The sequence below is a fragment of the Physeter macrocephalus genome, chromosome 11 (genome assembly GCF_002837175.3).
Source record: "Physeter macrocephalus isolate SW-GA chromosome 11, ASM283717v5, whole genome shotgun sequence".
NCBI lineage: Eukaryota > Metazoa > Chordata > Mammalia > Artiodactyla > Physeteridae > Physeter > Physeter macrocephalus.
This window is the reverse complement of record NC_041224.1, coordinates 47,679,708-47,695,184: the sequence shown is the minus strand read 5'-3', so window position 1 is coordinate 47,695,184 and position 15,477 is coordinate 47,679,708. Positions and strand designations below refer to the sequence as shown.

At 36.8% G+C, this 15,477-nt stretch overlaps 1 protein-coding gene across 2 annotated transcripts in view; it reads right to left on the bottom strand.

Annotated features, from left to right (window-relative positions):
• The window catches only part of UNC13C (unc-13 homolog C), a 654,288-nt gene that overhangs the window by 301,427 nt on the left and 337,384 nt on the right, over window positions 1-15,477 (bottom strand). For both annotated transcript variants that reach the window (XM_055087954.1, XM_024128858.1), the window contains 2 exons: window positions 10,803-10,959; window positions 1,502-1,570 (listed from right to left, as the gene is read on the bottom strand). In XM_055087954.1, coding sequence (XP_054943929.1) covers window positions 1,502-1,570; window positions 10,803-10,959 — 226 coding nt within the window. The remainder of the gene's footprint in view (window positions 1-1,501; window positions 1,571-10,802; window positions 10,960-15,477) is intronic.

The window sequence follows — 15,477 nt, the reverse complement described above, 5'->3', positions numbered from 1 at the left end:
AGTATTCTCGTCTTAGTCTTAGAAAGCCATATTCTTCTATTTACTCCCACAATGTAACAAAATGTACAAAATAATATCATTAATGCAATGTTATGAGGTTATTCATCCTTGTTTCACAAAATAGGTTTCCTGCTGAAAGAGAGAAGGTGAGCATATATTTGAAAATATTTTTTATAATTTTCTCAAGATGGGTTATTTTTTCCAAAATCCTTTTGGGAAATTTTACATGTCCTATATTTACTTTTAGTCACAAAGAAGCTAAAAGTAAAAAAAAGAAAATAAGACTGCACTGCATAGTCTCTCCCTTGAAGTACTGCAGATTTAAACAAAAAGTTTTTATTAGTGAAGTTTGGTGAGAAATGTGAGATAAAAATGCAGATGTTCAGAATTTTGAAGAAAAGGAAAGGAAAGGAATTATGAAAATATTAAGGAAACAATTTCAGCATTGAGAAATTTCTCATATTAAAGTGCTTTCAGATAGGCTTTTTAAAGAGCCATTAGGAAAACCACAGGTAACTTTTAGGTATTCATGAACTCAAGCAGAGTTGGGGTGTCAAAGTGATGGTGAATGAGGTGGCCTCAAGGTCCTTCTTGCCCCCAAATATCATTTTCATTGCCTGTCACAGCAGTTCCCTTCTCACAATGTTGGCCCCAGTTCCGACATGAAAGGTAAGTTTGACAAAATTTGGTATTATAATTTCCGGAAATGCGCAGTTAAGTGATCCATCAATAAGAGACTAAAAATTGAACGTAAGAAAGATACATATGTACAGATATGGGAAGATACTTATTATAGAATAAATTGTTAAAGAATACAATAATTATTACTATAGATTTTTTGGTAAATAAAATTTGTAACTACATTTTTTGGTAACTGTATTTTCTACATAAAATTATATCTGTGTCTTTACAAACACAGACACACACATGAATATATTTGTGTATGTGTGAGTTTGTGTGTGTTTCACCTGCGGGTGAAGTATAGAATTGTTGACAATGAACTCTGTACAGCTTCAAAAAACGCACATTGTATTGATCTAGGAGTGAATTAAGCAGTGAATCCCAGAAGGAATATCAAAAGCTGAGGAAATATCAGCTGGATATCTTAGTAAGAAGGGGTGAGCTTTTAAGAAGAGGGCTGGGCCACATTCTACTTCATGAATTAGCTGAAGGCCACTCAATCTGATGGTTATTAAAAGAATTATAAAATTAAAGCTGTACATGCGCGCGCGCACGCGCACACACACACACACACACACACACACACACACACACACACAAACACACAGAGTACTGCAGGCTGATGTGGAGCAAGCTACCTAAACAAGGGATGTCTACTTGATTACTTAGGGGACCCGTCTAGTGTGACAGGACCCAAGATTCCAAGATCTTTATCTTTACTTTTCCATTACATAGTGGATAACTTTTTTTTACAATATGACAAGAAATCATCTGAGCCAAACACCATATTTTACCTTTAGGCAAATAATTTTGTACATACCCTATACTTTGACAGGTCAATCCTTAAAGAGTTATGCAACTGGTCCAGTAGTTTTATGAATTTTTCCCTCTGTGCAAAGCAAACACAAAATAGGAGAATGGAAATCAATGATAATTCTAAATGTAGTCCTCACAACAAAATCTCTCTGAGTTAATGTCCCCATTTGATAGAAAGGAAGGTTCAAAGATGTCAGTGATTTCTCCAAGATCATAGAGCTGGTATGTGACATAGCAGTGATCCAAACTCAGGTCTCTGACACCAAATCCACACTCTTTCCTGTAAGTCACACTGCCTCTCTGTGATGAATGAGACAGTATCCAAAAAGCTGAGTCATGAAGAAAGAGTCCTGACAACTGAATTGCCACTGTAATCCTTCACAGCAGTATGAGTCAACAAGAGAATATAACCCACCCCTCTTCCCACCTCCACACACCACACCACCTCCCCAAAATTAAACTATAGTTTTTTTAAACTTCTCCTACTTATGGAAGGGGGACTAGCTGCTCTTTGTGTCAGAAACAATTTCAAAAGTATTTTCCTTTTGGTAACAGACTTCATAATTTGAAAGGATCGACTGCCTTTAAAATATGTTTATGATTTAGTGCTAAAAAAGTATAAAATATCAGGTCAACAAAAATTACCAATGCCTCCCTCTGATGCTGTATCAGGGTTGGACTGACTTCTTCATAGAAGGATTTGAAGATGATACAGGATAAGAATTAAAACGTTTTGCTAATAAGCATAAGGATACAGTTGTGTGGATTAAATAAATTAGATAAGGTAAAAAACCATCAAAGTCACACATGAAAACTTTACAACAGACAAAGCACCATTCTGAGTCTCTGATTCCTAAATAAAATGAAAAAAAAAAAATAGGGGGATGGTAGTAAATGACAGTAAAGCTTTCTCCCTAGACTAATATTCTGTAAACACCAAATTACACTTTGGAATATATTAGCAAAAGTAGAAATTTTCCTAGAAGTTTCACGTACAAGTTGGATTTATGGGGTATATAACTCTTATCCCTTTAAGTCACTGACCTTGATGAAGTGAGTTGAATATTACCGGGAGTTGATAAATTGTTCCTAAGTTGAAACTTCAATTTTCTGAATAAACTGCCTATTATCAGGTTTATATATCAGTGAACAAAATTTGAGTATTACCTCTGTGTTAATAACCCTTGTGGAGGCAATGAAGGAGCCTAAGAAATGACCCTTGCCTTCCAGAAGCTTGCTATCTTGTTAGGTAAGACTCTCCAGTCAAGCTGCGGAAAATACAATAAATGTCTCAGAGTTTTCTTTCTTACTCTCTCTCATACCTTCCTAGGGGAGGAGGTGACCTATGTTGCCCTTTATTAACCCCCATCCCCCATCAATGTGGGTCAGTGGATCTCAGTCAAAATAGAAAAATAAAAGAGCTGCTACAATCTTCAGTTTAGGCCATAGTAGTTAATCATTCAACGACTGTAGAAATCAATGTGTTTGTGTCAGTCTCTGGATGCTTCATAAGACCTCTGTGATTGGTATGAATCATTAAGACAGCTGACATGACCCTAGTCAACCACGCTAGGACTCAAATCACTGGCCCTGTTGTGTATACTGAGACCAACTGTTCTCGTTGTCTGCCTGATATCCCTTCTTCTTCTCTTCCTAATAGAACCTCAAGAATCAAATATGTCCTTTATGAAACACCTACCTTCCCAGGCCTCTTTTACTCTAGCAATGGCCATGTAGCATGATTTTGGCCAATGAGACGTATACAGTTTATTAAAGGGGATGGAACCAGCCAGTATATTACCGATGGATTATTATTTAGAAAGATTCTAAAAGAATGCTCTGCAGAGTTGTTGTATTAGTATTTGGTATATAATTCTTTGTTAGGCCTTTTTTCCATTTGCCCTTTGTATCTCTCTCCCTTTTCTCACTTTAAACTCAGACAAGATACTAGAAGGTCAAATAGTCATCCCGTGGCTATAAGATGAAAAGCTAAACAAATGGTAAGAATGATGAGGCAAGAAGCTAGGAGCCTCCACACCTCACCCTAACTCTGTTTGCCCACCCTTTCAAAAAATTACAATCCTGAGCAGCTCTACTAGCCCTGAATTCCTTATTACCTTTGGACTTAGGTTACATGGGAAAGAATATTGAGTTAGGTTTGTTGAATTTGTTTCATGCAGCTGAACAGAATTCTGACTGATACAGATCACACATTTAGTCTTCCAACCTAGGTCTTCAGTGCCCAGCTGGAAAACTTACATTCCAGAAAAATAGAAAACTGTGGAGAAAACTGCCAGGCTTGTTGTCGCTAAATCCCAAACAATATCAGATGATGTGAAATTAAAAATGTGCTCCTGATAGAATTTTCACAGACATTTTTTAAACAGAAGGACAGCCTGAAATTTTATTTCATTTACCATATTTCTATTTAACTTGAATGAGATTGCCTTTGTGAGAGCAGAGGAGGCCTATCACCTACATGGTGTGATTTGAGGAATAAGAAAAGACTGCGATTAAAAAACGTTTCTCGAAGGACATGCCACAATATCTGAAACTCACATTATTCAGTTCTTTGCATTTGGTAAGGACTACATATGTCTGCTATTAGGTAGGGGCTAAATCTATAATATTAACATTAAGCATTATCTGTTATCAAGTATTTAGGTTTAATTAGTTGACAAGAATAACTCTAGACCAGGGGTCAGCAAACTGTCTGTAAAGAGCCAGATCGTAAATATTTTCAGCTCTGTGGTCTCTGTCACAACTATTAAACTCTGCCATTGTAGCACAAGAGCTTCTATAACCAATATATAAACAAATGAGCATGGTTGTTTTCCAATAAAATTTTGCTTATGCATACTGAAGCATGAATTTCATATAATTTTCACGTATCACAAATGACAATCTTTTGATTTTTAAAAACCATTTAAAAATGTAAAAGCCATTCTTAGCTCATGAGCTGTACAAAACCAGTTGGTGGGCCAGTTTTGACCCATGAGAAGAGGGGAGATTTTGAGTAGGGGGGAGCAGTTGCTACCCCACAAGGACACTCTTAGAAAGTTTCCCTAGGACACTGGGAATCGTGGAAGGAAAAGCTCTTATAAAGAAGGTGTGTAAAAACCTCTGAATCATCCGCAGCTTCTCTCTCCAATTCCTTTGCTTCTCAGTATCTCACTCCAACAGCAGCAGTAGGTTTAACCTGAAGCTAATGATGCTTAAGCTCTCGGGGTCCTCGCTTGATTCAGCTTCCCTGGGAGGAACCCTAGCTGCATGTGCAACCTGATCTTAGGTTTTCATAAATTTATAAGAATAGGATAAAATTATTCTGACCTGGACCAGAAAATTATAAAAAGTTTTTTCCAGATCATATCAAAAGCAGTCATTCTTTAAGCAGAACAGAAACATTTCAACTAGAATGTGTAAGCTATTTTGATAAGTTTTTGATAATTTAATTAATGCTAATCCTATGAACATATTGGAAATACATTTGCATTTCTTGTTGATTTGAGATTAATATTGATACCAATAGAGATACCATAAAATTATAAAATGCCACTGAAACAATGCTATCAACGACACACTAGTTAATAAATGACATAAATTCAAAGAGTATATAAGAAGTCACTTAATAGGCAAACTTGAAAAGCACTGAGATATTATTGTTCACTGAGCATGAAAGCCTAACATTTCTCTCAGTCTGACTAAACTTTAGACAGGCTTCTTCTTGACACTAGGTCCTAACCTCCCTTTTTTATATTTAGAGCATTTTCTTTTCTTTTCTTTTTTTTTGCAAATTGTTTTAGACATCATGTTTTTGGTTTTATTTTTTTTGCATTTTCTATGATTATAAGCATTTCCTGTCACTTTATCAGAAAGTTCAGGTTTCCCAGGGATTTGGAAAAGGAACACATGTTGGGGCATGGCTGTGTGATCAGGGGGAAGTGCTTATTTTTTTAAATTATTATATAAGTTTCAGGCAAACAGAATTATAATTTGACATCTGTATACACTAGAAAGCGATCACCACCACAAATCTAGTTTCCATCCATCACCGTATAGTTGAATCGCTGTCTGATACACATTCTATCTCTCCCCTCTGCAACATTTCCTCTACAGAGTGACCTTTCTAAATCAGAAATTCGATCAGATTCTACACGATGCCTCAAGAATGAAGTCCAAACATCTGAGTGGGCATTAAAGGGCCTCAGCAACCTAATATCGATCCAGTAACACAATGTTCTCTTATATTTCCATCTTTTATTCTATCTGCCCTATTCACTAGGCAGGCTACCTTACACACACTTTGAAGTTAGTTTTGTATCTTCTCCTTGTCTTTACTTTGAAGACCTAAGGTAGTTTTCCTTCTACTTCATGGACTTTGAAAAATACTACTCATTCCTAAAAGCACTGTTCCTTTTGGCAAGCTTCCATGAGCCTCTGAAGAGTATCCATCCCTTTCTCCTCCTCAATCTCAAAGCAAATTTACAAGTATTAACTCCTTTGACACTTATCCCATTTGGGGAGTGATTTATGGTTATTGTTACACATGGTTAGGTGACTAACCCGTTAGCGTATAAGACCCAGAGAAAAGAGGTAAACATTTATCTTTCAGTCCCTCTACTACCTGCCATAGTGCCTTAAATGAGGTATCACATAAATATGTCTTGAATGAACAAGCAACCAAATAAAAGAATACCTGTAATGAAAAAGAAATATTTATTAGCATATTTGTTTTTGCAGGGCATTGGCTATGTCAGAGGGTATCTATGCTCAAGAAAAAATTGAGCTAGATAAACATCAATTTTACTAATAATTTGCTATTTGTGTCTTAAGATAACTAACTAAGTAAGTTTCCTAAAGACTTTTCTTCAAAGTTGAAAAACTGACCCCCACCTCACGGAGTTTTCTTCCTTTCCAACTCTTGCTCTACGCATGGTGTTTTCAACACCCGTGGAGATGTTTTATCCAATCAAGTTCTTTGATAATTTTGACTCTCAGCAATCTTTGCATTCAAGGGTGTGCAACAAAGCCATCTCTCCAAAAGAAAAAAGCCTTGATTTTTAGCATTTGACAGTTTTCATGATATAAATACTCTCAGTATTTCCAGTTTCAAGATGGTTGTACTCAAAAACCAGCCTGCAATATTCCTAAAAATTCAGCAATCACTGCCTGTTAGCAGGTACAAACTAGCTCCAGTACACCATCGTTTTTACACTCAGTTTTCAACAACCTACTCCTAGAGATACATCTTGGACCTGAGGCTTCCCCCTTTGAAATCTTAACTACATGGATGATATTCCTACCCAAATCCTTTATCTCTGTTTCTATCATGGAGCCACTTATCAAACCTAGATCCCATGGTGAATCACTTCAACTTTCTTTTGATAGTGTCACCTATATGCTAATTCCCTAACCCTTCGATCACCTCTATTTTTTGTGTGTGTGGGAAATTTCAACCTTCTGCTATATGTTACTACATCAGAATCTGAATGTTGAGAAATTCTGAGAAAAACTCACAGCCACTTTAATTGTTGTAACAACAGATTTATGCTAGGAATTCCTCTTACGTGATCCTGAAGCATTTGTCTTTCTATTCCCTTCCCATTTTCCAGCCTCCTCTACCTTGTGCATCTCTATCATAGCCCTTCTCTTATATATAAGCATTTCTTGTCCTGTAGACAACCATAGAGAAGATTAGGGAAATATAGTATGATTCCATCAACTTTTCACTCCTATATCAGAAGCTTAGCATTCTCTGCAAGGACTCACACACCATTTCCTCAAATTTCAGAATAGGAACTTGTCCTTTCTTATTCCAAAGAATGTCCCTCCTTCCGTCCTCTTGACTACATTTACTTCTTTCTCCTCTGGGATTTTATTATATCACTTATTCTCCATCTGATAAATTTGCAACTTAATTCTTGCAGCTAGTTCCTTTCCTAACAATCTATAAATGTTAAAATTTATCCTATTAAATAATAAAAAACTCCCACCCAACCACACAGTGAAAATAACATCTCTTTTTTCACGGTAAAACCTTCTCACTCTTGACCAATCTCTCTCTTACCTTCTCATTCAAGTTGCTTCACAGGTTAGTCTCTTTTATTCATTATTATAAAATACAAATACAATATAGAAAAATTTACAACTTTAGTATAAAGATGAATACAAAACAAAAACAACAAAATATTAGCTGTAATCCCACCAAGTGGCTACACTATTGGCATTTTGGCACATTTTCTTTCAGGCTTGTTTCTAAACCCGTATATATATATATATATATATATATATATATATATATATATATATATATATATATATATACATACACATATACTAAACCCGTATATATATATACATATATATATATATATATATATATATATATATATATATATATATACGTGTGTATGTGTGTGTGTGTGTGTTCAACGTTGGAATTAGATTATAGATTTTTGTATGTATATATTTTCATTTGTCATTTTTTAATGGGCATTGCTCAATTATATACACTTTTCTTTAAAAACTTGATTTTTTAATGACTGCATTATATTTTAGGGAATAAATGAACCCAAATTGACACAGCTATTCATACATGCCATTCACTGAAGATCTCTATGAAATTAGGCTTCAACCTCAACTGCTTCACTTAGCAATGACCTCCTAATTGCCAAAGCCAACAGGCTCATTCCTTTCGCCATCTTACTTGAACTTTTTCCAACAGTTGACAATGCAATATACTCCTCTTTTCTTAAAATATTTTTACCTTGTCTTTAATAACATCAGATTTTTATCATCATTTTACTCAATTTCTCTAACCATTTTCCTCAGCAAACTTTGCTTCTCTCTCATCTCCACACTCAATGGTTCTGTTCTTTTCACTTTATTCTTAAACATTTTTCATCCAAACCATGACTTTAAATAACACTTGCACACAAAAAGTTTGGATTGGAAAGAGTAATGATTTCCTTTCCTTAAATATTTGTTTGTTTTACAGTCCTCATAGGTAAGAAAGATTTTCCACTGGTTTATTTTTTGAGATTCAAAAATGTCTGGATTACACCTTTGGGAAAGATAAAGAGGGGCCAATATAATAGTGTTCCTGCCTGATTCACAAGTGACAGTATCAACTTCAGAAGTCAGGTAAATAAGAACTTCAGGCCAAGTGAAGGTGGGAAGCTTTATACTTATTATATTTGTTTGACTGAGCAAATAGCATTATTTTCAATAGGTAGAGAAAAATTTAGTCAAATTTACACATCAAATCACTAAGTTATCAAGATGTAGTTTGAAGAAAGATTTCTTTTTTGACCCTGTCCTACAATAAGTTATTTGATTTACAAAGTGAACTTTGTTATAACTATGTTGCTACTGAAACACTGAAAAGTAGTGAAATCAATTTGGCTTCTCTTTGGGTCCGCATGAAGTAAAGGAGCATACTACCTCATTATCCTCCAGGTAGCTTTTATGGAAATTAGTCATATAAACACATCTTCTTTCTCAGAGGTAGGAAGCCTCGGTGTTCCACAAGGTTGGCTTATTCTCTACAGAATACCCAGGCAGAATATTAAAAGTAAAACAATTTCATGAGGTTTTTATAACAAAAACTATTCTATAATCTGGTGATGGTCATAATAGTATTTTGTTGAGCTGACTAGGGAATTTTCTTTGGTCCCAGCTCTTACAAGAGCCAATCTGTCTAACAAAATTAGAGGATAGGCAGGAGAGATGAAATCCTCATACCTTATATTTATAGAGCACTTTCAACTCTTAGAAACTAGCTTATCTTTTACTTCATTTGATTTTCATCTTAAATTTGAGAAACTTGTCAGAGCAATAATTTCTACCCTCATTGAACATATTGAGATATTGAGGCTTGAATGACTGAACTGACTTGTTAAATTTGAATACAAACTCACCCCATGACTTAACCCAGATAGTGTTCTCTTCTACCAGTATTTATTTTGATTGTCGTTAAATATTTCTTTTTTAATTCATTAAAAAAATTTTTTCTTAATTCATTCCAACTCATCTCACATACTTCACATGTGTTTTCTTTTAAATGAAAAGAACAAGAAAAGAGTAAACATAGCAGCACATTTTTTTCCCTATTGGCTTTACACCCTTTTATTAGCTGGGTCTCATTTGTTTTACTTTATGACACACACCTCAAAATTTGATTTCTAACAACATGATCAATAACACAAATCTATTCAGTGAACCGATTTGGAAGTGCAGTGAAAAGAGTAACTACGGTGTCATGGAAATCACCTTCCTACAATGGATCTTAGTTTCCTCCACAAACAAATGAGTACAGAACTACCGGTCTCACAGGGTTATTGAACAGAGCTACTGCCTACCAACTGCCTTGGTGAAAACCTTGGGAATCTTACCAGGCATATTTCCCTTTCTCTCACTGTTCACATACCTAAAGACAGCAAGTGCTGTTGATTCTATGCCCTGAAAAGCTCTGGAATTTGTCCTTCCTACCCCATCTCCACTAATTCTCAGTTTAGATTTTCACCACTTTATTGGAATTACTGTTTATTTATATCCTATTTCTAGTCTTGTCAATTTCAATTTAATTATGCTTATGGAGAATGGGTTCCAGCACCAGGTACAACAGATAAATACTTGAGACTCCTTAGGATCCTGCATTTTTACTTTTCAGTGTGTTCTTGATGCATTTGATTGTCAGGTGGACAGTTTTAATTAGATACAAATAGTTTTCTTGGCTTCTTTATACACTTAACACTTTTTTTACTTAGATGATATGCCTTTAACCATCAGTACCAGTAGAAACCAATAAGAAGTGCAAATGGAGCCCAAAAGGCACCAGAGAAGCCAACTGAGCTCACATTTATGAGGGAACGATATCTGCCATGGTTAATCCCAAATTTGCTTACATGGAGGATTTTCTATAAATCCTAGTACTCTATCACAAAACGTATGTTTTCCTTCATTGGAAAAGCCATTCCAGATAGGAAGATTTAATCTAATGAAGATACCTTCTGACTGTCAAATAAAGGTATTTCACTGAACATAAACTTTAAGCTTTAGTCTATTAATAAACTTTAAGCTTTAGTCTATTACACTAAGAGATACTCCTTAAGCTTTAAGGAGTAAAGCTTAAGGAGTTTAAGCTTTAAGCTTAAACTTTAAGCTTTAGTCTATTACACTAAGAGATACTCCTTAAGATGTATATTCTGCAGTAAGATTCTAAGAATATCTGGAATCCAAAGCTCCTTGAAAATCTAAGTCCCATAAGTTATGAGGAATTTTCAAGTTCAAAAAATAATACTTACACCAAAGTTGGTAGCGGCAAATCGATCTGAGGCAGAAACCTGTACATTTGTTGAAACAGTTGTGTGAGCATAGAAAGCATTTATATTTGCCAGCAAGGTGCTCATTACAGCAGGGACACCGGGGCACATGTATTTAGAAGACAGACATGAAAAGTGCCTGCAAGACAAAAACATTAAGTGCTTTAAAAACAAAATCTAATTAATTCACATAGCAGCGTATCCTCTAACATCAGCAATTAAGTAACTCCTCTACTCTATCTATGAAAAGGAGAGAAAACTCTTACAATTACTAATTGAAAGAGAAAGCAATTTCAGCCTTTTAAAAACTTCTCATTCACAAATGTGAAGTGGCTGAATTAGAATGTGATTTACCACAAGGATATGTGCATAATTTCTTTCAACTGGGAGAGTGCTGTGTGTACACACAAAAAGTGCAATTTCCAGTGGAATCTAACACTGTCAAAAAGCAATAATCCAGGAGTCTCCCTTTCTCTGGCAACTCTGTTCCCAATTACTTCAGTTCCTGAAATGTTGAATTGCAACCAGAAGGTTCTTTCACACTTGTATTCCTCTCACACTGATAAGGTAAACAAGAGGCCCTCCTTTCATTGCACTCTGACTGAACAAGTCAACTTAACATCTGACCTGAGTACAGTTTGTGAGCTTTTGTTGTTAAGGAGTATCTTCCATGAGCAGTTTTGTTTATTGAGGTTTTGCTAAAGCCAGAATTTAATTAAGCAAACAAATGAACAGTGAAGACAAACTGAATTATGCCAGCATTATGCTTAAAGACCATTTCTTTTAAACCTTGAATAACAGTATCATTTACAGACATCAGAAGCATCAAGTGTTCAATTCCATTACTTCTCTCAGGAAAATTTGTTTCATTTGAACTCTAACAAAAGACTTAAAAATTGAAAGCACAACTTGTGATAAAAGTGAAAAGATAAAATACCCATGGAAGAAAGAAATTTTCCTTACCTAATCTGTTCCTATTTTGCTCTCATATCTCAGTAATTTGTCCAACACCAAGGCATCTCTGAATTTTGTATTATTGAACACAAACACAGAATGTACCGACATAAATAAATGCTCCAAGTGGCAGCTCAAAAGAAATGGATGGAGGTCCTGGAAATGTTGCTTTTCTTCGACCTTAGCCAGGCCACTCATCTCACTTCGATTAGCTAATAAATGTAGGCTACATTTTTAAACATGGATCTTTGAGGATCATGAACAACAAAGTATGCCGTGAGAGTTACATGATCTGTGTAATATAACCCTGGAATTAGATGATCACTACTTTCTTCTTTTAGGTAAATGATGCATATTTTGACTTTATTATACACTACTTATAATTTATATCTATTAAGAATATCACAAGTGATATAAATATATTAAAATAGAAATTAAATAAAAACTAGCATATGGTATCACACTTCTTTCTTTTTTCAAAACTGTCAAATAATTAGATTTGTTAGACCCAAGTCAGAGCTCAAGAGATATGGAATATGCAATGCCTAAATTGGATAGTGTGGGAGATGGCAAAAGGGAAATATACATACCTAGGTGGGAACAAGAAATAGACAATCACCAACTGTCAAAATAAACTGGTGAGGAACTGAAAGACCAGAAGTTTATTTTCCTCAGCATGCATTATCTATTTAAAGAGATTCTGGAGGTCACCAGAATGAATAATCTTGTTCTTGGTTTTAAACCAGAAATAGTATTCTCCTAATGCAGGTGTGTTACTTAGTCTTCTTAGTCTTTACTGCTTGCAGCTGCCACCCTGTGATTTTTGGTGTCTGGTAAGAGCAGTAGCAACAGCTTAGCAGGTACTTTAAGTAGAACAATGGAGGAACATATGAATATTCTGCTTAAGGCGTTCACGGTGTGAATTTGCTAAGTGAAATAGAAAGTTTTATTGTGAAGATGATGCAATTATAAGGCATCTTAGGGAAAAATGAGTGCCATATGGGAAGAACGGGGATATCAACAATCAAGCTTTGTCTATTTTATATTTTGATTTGATTCAGCCAATATCTTAATGATGAAAATGCCCTATGAAATTGTGGCTCTGCAATCCCAAAGCAATGTTTTATAACCAAAATGAGAGGTTTAACAAATAATTTATGTTAGATATGAAAATTTATGGGTAATATAGGCAAAAAGCTATGTAAATAAATGTAATTTAGAGTTTCTTAGTTTAATGAGATATTTGCTATGTGTTTATAATTTAATGTTAATACATATTATTCATAAACAATTAGAAAATAGGAAAATAAACTGCAATTCACATGGCTGTTTTCTAAAAAATAAATTCAATTTACAGCCAAATAGTATAATTATATAACTTTCTCTTATCAGAATTGATGAGGAGAGGGCAAGATGGTGGAAGAGTAGGATGCGGAGATCACCTTCCTCCCCAGAGATACATCAGAAATACATCTACAAGTGGAACAAGCCCTACAGAACACCTACTGAATGCTGGCAGAAGACCTCAGACCTCCCAAAAGGAAAGAAACTCCCCACGAAATACATCTACAAGTGGAACAAGCCCTACAGAACACCTACTGAATGCTGGCAGAAGACCTCAGACCTCCCAAAAGAAAAGAAACTCCCCACGTACCTGGGTAGGGCAAAAGAAAAAAGAATAAACAGAGACATAAGTATAGGGACAGGACCTGCACCAGTGGGAGGGAGCTGTGAAGGAGGAAAGGTTTCCACACACTAGAAGCCCCTTTGCGGGCGGAGACTGTGGGTGGCGGAGGGGGGAAGCTTCGGAGCCATGGAGGAGAGCGCAGTAACAGGGTGCGGAGGGCAAAGGGGAGAGACTCCCGCACAGAGGATCGGGGCCGACCAGCACTCACCAGCCCTAGAGGCTTGTCTGCTCACCAGCCGGGGTGGGCGGGGGCTGGGAGCTGAGGCTCGGGGTTCAGTCGGATCCCAGGGAGAGGACTGGCGGCGTGAACACAGCCTGAAGGGTTTAGTGCACCACAGCTAGCCGGGAGGGAGTCTGGGAAAAAGTCTGGACCTGCTGAAGAGGCAAGAAACTTTTTCTTCCCTCTTTGTTTCCTGGTGCACGAGGAGAGGGGATTCAGAGCACAGCCTAAACGAGCTCCAGAGATGGGCACAAGCCGCGGTTATCAGAGCGGACCCCAGAGACGGGCATGAGACGCTAAGGCCACTGCTGCCGCCACCAAGAAGCCTGTGTGTGAGCACAGGTCACTATCCACACCTCCCCTCCTAGGAGCCTGTGCAGCCCACCACTGGCAGGGTCCCGTGATGCAGGGACAACTTCCCCGGGAGACCGCACGGCGCACTTCAGGCTGGTGCAACGTCACGCCGGTGTCTGCCGCTGCAGGCTCGCCCCGCACTGTGTGCCCCTCCCTTCCCCCGGCCTCAGTGAGCCAGAGCCCCGAAGCAGTGTCTCCTTTAACCCCGTCCTGTCTGAGCGAAGAGCAGACGCCCACCGACGACCTACATACACAGGCGGGACCAAATCCAAAGCTGAACCCCGGGAGTTGTGCGAACAAAGAAGAGAAAGGGAAATTTCTCCCAGCAGCCTCAGAAGCAGCGGAATAAAACTCCACAACCAACTTGATGTACCCTGCATCTGTGGAATACCTGATAAAAAATTTTTTTTTCTTAATAATTATTTTTTATTTTAATAACTTTATTATATTTTACCCTACTTTATTTTATTTTATACTCTTTCTTTCTTTTTTCTGCTTTTTCTCCCTTTTATTCTGAGCCATGTGGATGAAAGGCTTTTCCTCTTTTTGTGAGTGTGTATGTGTATGTTTCTGTGTGAGATTTTGTCTGTATAGCTTTGTGTTCACCATTTGTCCTAGGGTTCTGTCCGTCCGTTTTTTTTTTTACTTAAAAAATTTTTTTTCTTAATAATTATTTTTTATTTTAATAACTTTATTATATTTTACCTTACTTTATTTTATTTTACACTCTTTCTTTCTTTTTTCTGCTTTTTCTCCCTTTTATTCTGAGCCATGTGGATGAAAGGGTCTTGGTGCTCCAGCCAGGCGTCAGGGCTATGCCTCTGAGGTGGGAGAGCCAACTCCAGGACACTAGTCCACAAGAAACCTTCCAGCTCCACGTAATATCAAACAGCGAAAATCTCCCAGAGATCTCCATCTCAACGCCAAAACCCAGCTTCACTCAACGACCAGCAAATTACAGTGCTGGACACCCTATGGCAAACAACTAGCAAGACAGTAAAACAACCCCACCCATTAGCAGAGAGGCTGCCTAAAATCATAATAAGGCCACAGACACCCCAAAACACACCAACAGACGTGGACCTGCCCACCAGAAAGACAGGATCCAGCCTCAACCACCAGAACACAGGCACTAGTCCCCTCCACCAGGAAGCCTACACAACCCACTGAAAAGCAAAATGAGAAGACAGAGAAACACACAGCAGATGAAGGAGCAAGGAAAAAACCCACCAGACCCTAAAAATGAAGAGGAAATAGGCAGTCTACCTTGAAAAAAAATTAGAATAATGATAGTAAAGATGATCCAAAATCTTGGAACTAGAATAGAGAAAATGCAAGAAATATTTAAAAAGGACCTAGAAGACCTAAAGAGGAAACAAGCAACAATGAACAACAAAATAAATGAAATTAAAAATACTCTAGAAGGGATCAATAGCAGAATA